The sequence below is a fragment of the Aulostomus chinensis genome, chromosome 6 (assembly GCF_037954235.1).
Source record: "Aulostomus chinensis isolate RoL2024-O1b breed Wild chromosome 6, RoL_Achi_v1.0, whole genome shotgun sequence".
Classification (NCBI taxonomy): Eukaryota; Metazoa; Chordata; class Actinopteri; order Syngnathiformes; family Aulostomidae; genus Aulostomus; species Aulostomus chinensis.
Genome location: NC_141325.1, coordinates 10,367,076 through 10,378,660, shown reverse-complemented (window position 1 = coordinate 10,378,660; position 11,585 = coordinate 10,367,076). Strand labels below are relative to the sequence as shown.

At 39.7% G+C, this 11,585-nt stretch overlaps 1 protein-coding gene across 2 annotated transcripts in view; it reads left to right on the top strand.

Moving 5' to 3' along the window:
- Positions 1–825: 825 nt before the first annotated feature.
- The window catches only part of dock8 (dedicator of cytokinesis 8), a 54,055-nt gene continuing 43,295 nt past the window's right edge, over positions 826–11,585 (top strand). For both annotated transcript variants that reach the window (XM_086206383.1, XM_086206382.1), the window contains exons 1-2: positions 826–1,035; positions 10,521–10,620. In XM_086206383.1, the coding sequence (XP_086062509.1) occupies positions 983–1,035; positions 10,521–10,620 (153 nt within the window). In that variant the 5' untranslated portion in view covers positions 826–982. The remainder of the gene's footprint in view (positions 1,036–10,520; positions 10,621–11,585) is intronic.

Below are 11,585 nucleotides of genomic sequence, written 5' to 3'. Positions count from 1 at the left end.
ACAGATGATAAAAACTTATGAAAAATGGCACATTAAGTGTGAAACAAGTTTGAACACGTAGATATGGAAATGTCTTTGCACGCCACTTTATACTGTATGCTTTTGGTCTTAGATAAGAGTTTGAGGCTAGATAGAGTGCTGTAGCAATTGAAATATTTATGGCCACACGAGTAAATACTGTATATATTTTACAGAAGAATTCATATGAATTATTTCATTTTGGATATGTGAAAGATAATGTTCATTACTAATCCCTAAAGCATTCATTTAAAAGCAAAATAAACAAAGTTCCAAGTTTAATTCAAGAAGTAGCATACATTTAGTTACCTCCACTAGCCTAGCATACATTGAACTTTGAAGTTTACCTAATAACGCAAACTTGATGTACATTTCTTTTTTAGGAACAACAAAGTAAATGTTTATAACTTTTAAGTTCAGGCAGTTTCAGACCTGACTTACAAATATTGCTTAGAGGCGAGCTTACTTTGTTTGTTAGCACAATTGCTAAATAAAGTAATGTAATTAGTAAATGCGAACTTGAAGAAGACCTTTTTTTGAAATTTCTTTTTACGTTGAACATATTTTAATACTAATTAGAAACTTGATTGTGTTGCCTTCTTGTTTTCAGTATTCCCTGCCCCACCGCACTCCTGTTTTGAGAGGAAGGAAAAAAAAAGTCGAGATGTCCCACTGCAGGGAGAGCCCAGCGTCCACCTCTCTCTCTCTCTCTCTCTCTCTCTCTCTCTCTCTCTCTCTCTCTCTCTCTCTCACTCTTCTGTCCCTCCCTCCCTTAGCGGGATGGCTCAAATCAAACGCGGAAGTTTACACCCCGTTAAGCTGCTGCCGCCACAGTTAAGATGAGTGCTGTCATGACAGTGGAGCTGTAGCGGGGAGCAGAGGTGCTGCGTCGGTGACAGCGAGGCGGTGAGACCGCAGGAAAACACCAGAGCCATCGCCGCTCAACCGGACTTCGGACTCACACATGTCTTCTCTGGCCAGCGCCGACCGACGGGCATTTGCCTTGAAAATCAACAGGTAAAAATCTTATATTTGGTTGTTTTGGTCAGTTTTTGCAGCGAGCGCGAACTCTTGAGGTTTTGGGGAGGGAGACCTGTCTTTGGAGGGGGAATCCACAGCGGAGCAGGCAGCCACATGTTTTGAATGTTAATACATGCAGGTTATTTCACCCCAACACGCTGTAAAAACATCCCACATAAGAGACATTATTATTATTATTATTATTATTATTACAATTGTAAATATTATTATTACAAAACTGGGCTAAATTACAGAGGTAAGTCAGTATAAGATTTTCTCATCCATTGTTTACATAAACTAATAGTCAGTTTTACAGTAAGTGGACATATCTATCATATCAGTCATTTCTTCCTTTTAAAAATACTGAGTCTGTATCTGGGGTGTTTAATATTATTTCCTGTGCTGTGCAAAGTCTGAGTTGCCCTCAGAGCTGCTATAAGTGAGGAGGGATGTGATCATAGTTCCTGCTGTGTCACAGGCCAGGTGTGGAGGAAGTAAATACATGGAAGTCCATTGTGTACTGTGTCTCTATAGTACAACTCATTAAAACAAATAGACTAATACTTCCTATGATTAGCAGCACGGATACATCATGCTGCTGCAGGACTTCTGTTGCAGTGGTATGAGCAGTGCAAACTAATTTTAATGCACTATGTGGGGCAGTTTATCCGACACTGCTGCATTCACACTATTGAAGTGGATTTAAGGTAAAGTGGGTGAAAGCAGGTACATAAAGTGTCTTGGAAAGAAATCTCTACTGGAGGGATGAACCTTCCTTCCTCCCATGGATATTCCCTCATCTTCAAATTATTTACATACTCATCACAACTATCAGTGACCCTGTATGGAAGCATGTCACAGGAATGAGTGCTGAAACCCAGAAATAAGTTAGATAGTTGAATGTCTGGTTCCAGTAGTCAGTGTGATTTTTGAATTGTTTTCAGTGAAATACCTCAAATAAAAGCTGTGGCAAAACTAATTTAAGATATTAATGACTCTCTTTTTTGTTTTTTGTTTGCATAGAACAGATCAGTAAATGTCACTCGTGTGAATTTCAGTGTTTGCTGATAACTGGCTAAACTAGACAGCGGTGTAGTTTGCTTGTAGCATGATGTTAGCATCGATGACTTTCTTTCTGAGTAAAACAATGGAAGTCTGACAAACCGCCACAGGGCCTATTTTCCACAATAATCCATTGTAAAATAATCTCATTGGCTGATGTCTGAGAAAACCCATGGTGATGCCTAACCTCTGGGTAAGCCTTCAAAAATACATCATCCTTGCGGAATGCTATTTAATAAGTGATTACACTCAATTTGGTTTCTTGCTTTAATCTGTCACTTGTTTTTTTATTTTTGGTTCAGCGTATGTGGGATACTGAGCAGGCATATTTTTACCCCTACTGTATATTCATTTGCATTTATTTTCACACACACAAACAGCACTGATGTTTTATTCCACTTTCCAATCCAGTAAAATTTTATAAGTCTATCATCTAAAAACTGTGACTTACATAATTGAAAATGTATAATTCAAGTTTCATTTGCAAAGTGTATGGAGTTCTGAAAACGTTCAAAGAGGGGTTGCTATAAAATAACTGTCTTTATGGTGATGATTTTTTTCATAAATGTCAGAGTGTGGTGGGAAATAGGAGTCACACAGTAATTGTAGAGGTAAACTTAAAATGATTTGAAACACAGAAATGCAAATGGAATTTCCAAACAGTGTATCTTTATTTAGCCATGTGTCATCTTTAGTTCAATATCTTTTTTTTATTGGTTTTTCATGGTGTGTGTGTGTGTGTGTGTGTGTGTGTGTGTGTGTGTGTGTGTGTGTGTGTGTGTGTGTGTGTGTGTGTGTGTGTGTGTGTGTGTGTGTGTGTGTGTGTAGTTGAGTGTAAAAAATCCTCTATCCGACACCTTAGGGAATGTACCGCACTTTTTCCTTGCTAGGGAAAAATCACAGATAGGTGCTTGGCTGCGCAGAGCTGAGCTCAGCTGCTGAGGGATGCGAGGGATTTTGGGCCACAGCCTGAATCCTGTGACGAGCTCGAACAGTGCAGCTGCTTAGAAGATGCTGCTGCACTGTACTGAAACACGCTGCTGCTGCGGTGTGTGTGGTCACAAAGCCACAAAGTGATGATACATTTATGTTCATCAGTTCTGATTTCTTTGAGTGTTGTGACTCGAGGAAACTCTATTGATTTTGATTGAAGGGACGCACCAAGGGTTATCAGCAGATGATGCAATCACTGAATCTATTAAATGCTCATTGAAGTTTCCCAGAGCCCAAAGTGGTGTTTTGAAATAAGTTCTTTTGTCCACCCAGCTGTCCTGTGCTCAACTCTTCCTCATTTTCTTTCGTAAATGACACAAAAAGCAGTCAATCCTTGTATTGGAAAACAAAAAAAAAATTTGTAAAATGCCAAAGGGAACAGATGACAATACCATCACAACGATTGCTAAACACAGTTTCCATTTACAAAGAGGAACAAGCTGAACCTTCAGTTGGCCACATGGTATATAGCTAACTACACCCTTACTTGTAGAGGTGTGTGTGCTAAGCACATTAGGGAAATCTGATTTGAGGAGGTGGCAAGGGTCCTCCCTACCCACCCTAAATATCCTATATGTTCTCACGTAGTTCCTCTCTCTTTATATCAGGATGGAGTGTGAAGGAAATCCTGCGCACTGTGAACACACTGTGGTTTCACTTCGCTTTTTGTTCTCTGCAGTTTTAAATCAGGAAATGTGTGTTTTCTTCATGCATGAAAAAAAAGGGGGAATGGAAAAGGAAGTATGTATCAAAAATGCAAAAGTCAATACAGGGCGGCATAAAGTGTCCGAGAGATCACAACAATGAGCAACAGCATATGGTAACAGGTGCGAGGACAGCTGTGGATATGGGGCCTCTGCTGTTCAATAAGTAGCGGTGGGGGGGAGGCCAGATTGACTGGTATTTTACGACATCTGTCAGCTAGTGAGACAGAAAACATATACCCCCCCCCCCCCCCCCCCAAAAAAAAGACTCGCCTTATGTTTTAATCAATCAAACTTACCAAAAAAGTTATTTTTTAAGTTTTTATTTGGTCACTTGCTCTCAGTCGGAGAAACTGGTGTCCTGCTAAATGACTGCTGTGTTTGTGCCTGCCTGCCCCTGACAGGAAGCTGAGCTGTGATGGTGCTGATAGCAGTAAGACCCATTAAGTCTGGAGACATATGATAGTATGAGATACACAAGAGGGGGCATCCCTTCTCCTTCCTCTTGTCATGGAAGCCACATTCGTTTTTTTTTGTGTATCCTCTGCAGCTCAGATGACACAAAGAGCAGGCGTTCGCAAATTGATAACCCATAGGGAAAAGGTTTTCTTTTTCTTTTTTACTTGATAATAATGATGATAAAATCAATGATTGTTGCCAGTCTGTCTGAGCAGCATTCCTTGTGGAAGTTAACATAAATTCACCAGATAATCATGAGTGGAATTATAGATTAGGCAATCGCGATGGAGCTGTGAAAGGCGATGATACTGGTGCTTTAGAGCTGGACTCGATTTCAGGAATGCTTGTGCAGTTGATTCCAGAAATGCTGACAGAAACACACCATATGCACACACAGCAAGCGCAGGCCTGCCATAGACAGCGTGACGCAACAAAATGGCCAGCTTCTTTCTTTCTACAAGGGGAGGGGTGATTGGAAGTTTTTAGTCTGGAAACCGGGCAAGTCTTAGCTTGGGTGTGGGTTTTGTGACCTGTCAGAGTTGAGTTGGTGTTATAGTTATTACTCCTTCAGCAAGACAGAATATTTTTGTAATATAACTAAATGGCAACAAATGTTAGAAATCTGTGTGCCTTGATTTACACAACAACCGTCTGTCCAATAAGTGTCACACATGGTGTGTGCGTTGTTGGTGCCTCAAGGAACTGCAGTGGGATATGAGTGAGGGGTCCGTGATGAGTCATAGATCATTGACAGAGGTCATCAGAGAGGTTTTATTTCATCACACTGCCATGGCCTTGTCTGTCATGCATCCGGCACTGGACTAGATGAAGGGACGGGGTAGGGTCATGTGTAGTTATGTCTCGGATTTGATGTTTTGTGATGTCACAACACATGACCCCGCCCCAAACACAATGGGAACGATACTTTTCATAAAATGATAGTGTAGCAGCTGGAAGTATCTAGTTTTCACACTAAATGAGTCCCAACGGGACTTCTGCCAGATCAGGGATGTTTGACAGTTGAAAAATACTTGAAATAATGGGGTGTAAAGATCCCACGCAAATCAAATTTCTCATGAATTATTTCATTTCGAATCAAACGTGTTTGCTCTCGTGCCTTTCTGAGGTTCCTCTGACGGAATGACAAGATCTTGACGATCTGATTAGCACGGTGTGACAGTTTACATGAGGTAATGGATTGTGATGGTATATCTGTGAATGGAATCACTGATGTAATCCAGTGTCTTGCTAATATAGTGTGGCATTATTATCCTCCATGATGCCCAGTTCCTAACAGAACTTTTAAATAACACAAGTGAAACAAATCAACACGTTTTTAAAAAAAAACATCAATTAGTCAGCTTATCTGTGTTGCAACCCTTAGTTGCTGCAACTGCAATGCGCATTTGTGCAGGAAAGAATTCTATAGTTATGACCATTTTAAAGGATATGCATAATCTCAGTCAGTCTGTGTGATTCATCACTGGAGTTTGATGTTCATCAAATCCCTGGTAGCAGCTGTTTTAGAGTGCCATCCTCATCAGTGTTGATTACTCAGTATAATCACTCTTTATATTATGCCAAAGCTTCTGTCAACGGCTTGAGCTTTCTGCTAGAAAAATTCCATCTCTGTACCCAAAGTAGCTACAACGATAGGTTTGTAAGTTGATAGACATTACAGAGAATCTGATACCTTTTTTTTCTGTCTAAATCCTGATTATGCTACGTTGTGTGTAGGAGGATAGAAAAGAAGAAGCAGTATGTTTAAAAAAAATGCAAATTATTCGTTTAGCAATACCTGTAATGAATGTAATATGACTACGTAGTTGTTGTATGACCTGACTCATGTTCATAAAACATAAACAAATACAGGGAACTTTAATTTATCACCTGCTTTACCATTCAAACTACAGCTTCAATCCTGTTCGAGTTTGTGTGTGTGTGTGTGTTTTTTTAATGTAAACAATTAGCACGTTTTCCAATTGATGTTACATGGCAATCAATTTCTCGGCGCTGCTCTCAAGCAATAGTTACCAACGGAAGCCCAACTTCCTGTGTAACCTGGGACTACTGTTGGAGAGCAGTGAAAAAGCACTGATTTCCTGTTTTTATGTAATATTGTCAAAGATAGCTGAGGTAACGAGGAAGTAGCAGGGTGGTTCTTCAAGGCTATTAAATGATGTGATGCTGTCCAGCTTTTTCATATTTATTAATATATATTCAGTTTGTCGGTAGCGAGAGAAGACTTATTTGGATGTCACCTTTGGCTTCTGGAACCAGTGATAAATATTTTTTGGGGCATTTTATTGAAGAACATACCAAAGTATTGGAAATGTTTCAACTCAGCAAAGTCACATTTACTGATAATTGTGAAATACATTTTTCTGGGCTTCCATGTACACAAGAAATTTAGTTACTTACAGATATTGTAAAAGTCAGTGTTTATAGCTCTTAAGCAACCTGGGAGGGGTTACTGTAACATGGGACTCCACCTCTACCTCGAGTTCATTTATTTGGCGGGGGCTTGAAGGTTTTTTTTCATCCAAATTCCACAGATGTTCAAATGTGACCTTCAGTCTACATTATGATTTCATGATGTAATGAGGATGGACCCTCAATATGACCTGGCTGTTGGAAGACTTATGTAATAGTTTCTCTGTTTTACTTTAGAAGTAGAGAAACAGAATGGCAAGCAGATCACAAACTAGCTTCTTCTGGTGATTGTATTGAAGACTATGGCGGAGGTATAGGTTGCATCGTGGTGAAGTAGAAAACTACGTGTCTTTTCTCTACTTGTTATGGAAAGCAGCCATGACCTCCAGAATCTATCCTAAGACTGAGTTGAACTCTACACTGTGCTATAGTTCGCTTCAGTATTTATTTAGACTAGCAGCCTGTGCTCATTTGCTGCTGCTGCTGCTGCTGCTGGCTCTGCTCACATTTTATTTTAGGACGACATCATCAAAAGAAAGAGGTTTTAAGAATGTGCCTTTTGGGGAATGCCACAATGGTCATTCTCAGCGATCTCTCAGACCTGAAGCCTTGTGCCCGAAAAACCTCAGAAGCCTCTCTCGAGACCAAAGCAGTTAACTTCAGTAGCAGCTGTTTTTACACGCACACACACACATGCGCGCGCGCACACACACACACACACACACACACACACACACACACACACACACACAGAGCTAGTCCTGCTTAAAAAAAAAATTGGTACAGCTATTTATCTCAGCTCTTGACTTTGAATCGGTGTCCCCACAGATTAAAGAAAACTAAATCAATTAATTAAACTGTTGTTCCAGTTCCATCCAATACAACAACTCGTTACTTTCTGAGTCGTGATTTAATACCAAAATCTAAAGCTTTTTTTTTTCTTTCCTGACAACAGCTTTGGCTCTAGGAGATAAAGGATGCAAAGACGCAGGTCCATTAAAGAGAATGACAGATGCTGTTGACTGTGACAAGCTGTTTGTCTACTAGTGGTAAAATAATGCTTGCTTGGCTCTGCTGGCAAGGCCTGATTACTGTATTACTTGCCCAGTCTTTTTATAGAAATGTCCTGTGTGTTTGCGTGCAGGCATACGCATGAGAATATCCAAACTGTACTCTATATTTGGCGTATGTTGTATAATAGTATGGATTTGCATGAGCAGTGTCTTTTATTGTAATGAAGAATAGAGAGGGAGGGGACATATTTGTGGTAAAGAGCTCAGACTCTACACTGCGTGGGTTGTTTCATTAGAAGTAAAGTTATCATGAAAAGACTTTACAGGGTTTAAATTGCCTTGGCGACAAGCGTAATACACCCACCAGACAATAAACCCTCGGGGCAAGAGGAGGCATTTTTGTTTGCTCTGATTCCTTCATTTTTATTTTGTTTAGTCAGCAGCAAAATCAAACCATAAAAAATGCATAGGTTGTTCACCATAGGGCCATCCCTTGTGTATTGGCTTTATGATTTGTTTAAGGACTGCATGATGACTTATCATCAAAATCTCATGTATCTCCACCGACATATCAAAGTGAGACATGCTATAATGATCAGACTATAGATGATACATCAAGATGCTGTAAGGCTGTGAGAAGTGTCTTTCCTTGTTGACTTTAGGCTTTCTGGTACTTCTAGTTTCATACCTACAGACCCTTTAAGCTCCACAGGCTTATGTGATTTGGCATGTTACATTAGATGAAGTGTAACTCAGCGTATGACATTAGTTGTGGCCCACAGGTAGGAGGTGGAGGGCCTAAGACCTGCTCAGTGACCCGCAGCATGCGGGTTTGTATTGAACAACCTTTTTAGATGTGTATTTTCAGGATGCTTTCATATAGTAAGACTTAAGCATGCTGAGTTAAATAAGGATTGAAAAAAGATGAAGATATTTAGAAACATCTGCAGGTTTAGGCTTAAATTGACTGTCAGGAGTGAGAATAGCATAACAGCACTGCCACTGCTAGTTAGTGAAAGTGAAAGATTAAAGGTTGATATTATGACCAGGTAGGCAGGATGTTTGTGTGTAACCTGGACACTTTGCATTTCTGTTTTCTGATTTTCCTTATCTGTGTTCTTGAGTCTTACAGTAAAAATTGTATGTGTAAATAAAACACTTTGCATTTTTGGACTTTGCACTTTATGTACGTTTGCACGAGTTGTCTCTCTCACACTTCTTGCCCTTCCTTGGCATGCAGTTACTGTATTGACTCAGCGTGTTATGTTAGACTGACTAGTGGGAGGGTAAAGAGTGTGCACAGTATTGTATTTCTTTTTGAAATGACCTATAATGTATTACAACTGCAGGTGGAGTGTTAAATGGGTTTATTTGAAAAGCAAACTGACATGCGGTGTTTCTGTTGAACATTGACAGACTCTTGCATTTAATATGCTCCATGACTTTTGGCTTCACTGGGTTTGGCATGCTGGTGTTCCTCCATTTGAATAGGGTTTTTGGTGATAATTAGCAACTGTTTTATGAACACACAAGATTGACCACAGGTTAGGTGGTTGGCAATGTGATGAACATAGCCACCATAACATCGGCCATTTGTTTATGGCCTCCAGTTTTTAAGTTTGGATTTTTGTATTTTGGATAAGATTATCCTTTCTTAGTCCCAAGACTAGGAATTTCACATAGGCCACATTTGACAAATACAGCTCGGTTTTTTTGGACGCAGACGTGACGATATTTGGATGAGGATCAATCACAAGGTAGCCATACACTCATGTCTGTTTTTTCTATTTTACTGTAAATGGAGTCATAATTTACTTAAAAAACAAAAAAACACCAGGCTGTTCTGAAGAAAACATCAAACTAGCAATTGAGCTGAAAAACATGTTTATTGAGCTAATAAACCAAGTGAGAAGTGCGCAAGCTGATGTCTTTTTCCAACTGGTTGAGTTACCTCCTTCTGGCCATTACAAAACAAATGCAGGTTTAAGGCACTTTAACATTAGCACTGTCTCCAAATGCTACATCCACTCTTTAATGCTGGTTTACTTCCTGAAACATTTCTCTACATGACTATGTTACATGCAGAAATCCATCTGAACCATCTCAGGACAGCGTATAAACACAAAAACACATGCGCTTACACACACACACACACACACATACAAACACTCTCATTCATATGAAGTTGGCCCCCCATCATCAGTCAGCAAGGATAAAGCAGCTATTGTGTTGAGTGCGGTGGGGATACAATGATATGTTGGATTAATTACAAAGAAACAGACCGTGCATTAGCTCAGCGATGCAGCGAGATGAATTGTGTGCAGCAACAAACTGGGACATGGGCTCTGCTCTCGTCATTCTATGCCCCCCTCCCCTTTTTTTTTTTTTTTGAGAGAGAGAGAGAAGCAAACACACACAAACACAGACATGCACCAAACCCATCAACCCAATGAATACTACTCCATTCCTATGTCATGTTGATTTCCTGCACCGGGCTGACCCTTAAATCAGGACAACATATTTATTCCATCGGCTGTATGGCTGCCAGCACTACAAAGCCTTTACACAGCCAGCAGAGTTGTGCTTCTGTAGAGAGCGAACAAAGGTTTGAATGGAATCACCACGGATGACCAATTCAAACTAATGCGGGTGGGAACAATGGTGGAATTGCTGTTGCATCTCTCATTAAGATACATTATGTGCATGTTGGTTGACTCATCTAAATATTACGGATTTCGACTTTCAAACCACAAAATTCTTTGAATATCCACATTCGATTACTCTCTGATTTAATGTGTGCGTCCATGTTGTGTTCCAGGCATTCGTCGGCAGAGATCAGGCGGAACTTCAGTGGGAACTATGGCCATTATCACAGCCGCACCAATTCCAACGCTTCAGCCTCAGTGTGCCTGACTGTGGTGAGTTTCCTCTGATTTAAAAAAAAGAATTTTAGGATGATTTTGTAATCCACCACATATTTGCCACATCCTTCAAGAATGCTATGTTATATTATTGATTCAAAATCCCTCAGATTATCATCAAATGAATGTTTTGCTTGGAAGTCAATGTGTGTTCATAGCTGCTAGCAGGTTTCAGAAAGGATAATGGAAAATGATTTGTTAGTCCAAAAAAAAAAAAAATCCCTTCATTTTTGCAAATGAGTTTCTTATTTAATGAACAGTAATCATCCAATGTATTCACTGTGTTTAGGAAGATCAGTAGTCTTTACCTACCGCTGAGTTTGATGATGGGTTAAAAAAAAAAGGATTTGAAATAAATAGTGGACTGAAGAAGCAGAGAGAGGCCATACTTGCTTTTTATTTATTTATTTAGATTTCCCTATCAGGGGTTAATTCATCTTGCTATCACAAAATAATGAAGCTTATTATCTTGTGATACCAAGAAATGATCCCGTTATAGTGAGATTAGGGCAAAAATAAAAGGACGCATGGCCTTTCTCAGTTTACACACTTAGGACCTTTCATTGTATGTATTGATAACTTTATGGGAGTATAATGTTACTTGATTGATACTGCACACCAGATGTAATTCTAGAGGAGGAGGAATTCATGCAGTGTCTTGAAGAAGGCCACAGCTTTTACAGCAAGCTGAGGTTGTCGCCACCATGTAGCAGTGAAAATGTCTGACTCAGTGTGCTGTCAATCTTTCAAGACTATTATTTGAATGGCACTGGAAGAATTCTGCTACAGTAATTGCTTTTCGAGAAAGCTTTGACTGTTTTATTTTCTGCAAAGTAGCTTCTTTTTCAGGAATAATCTCTCCTCTTCTTACAATAGAAGGGATGAGAGCATAGACGTAGCTTAACATGCTATTGCTAAAACCAGACAGTCGCTTTTTTTTTTCTTTAACCTAACAGAAATGA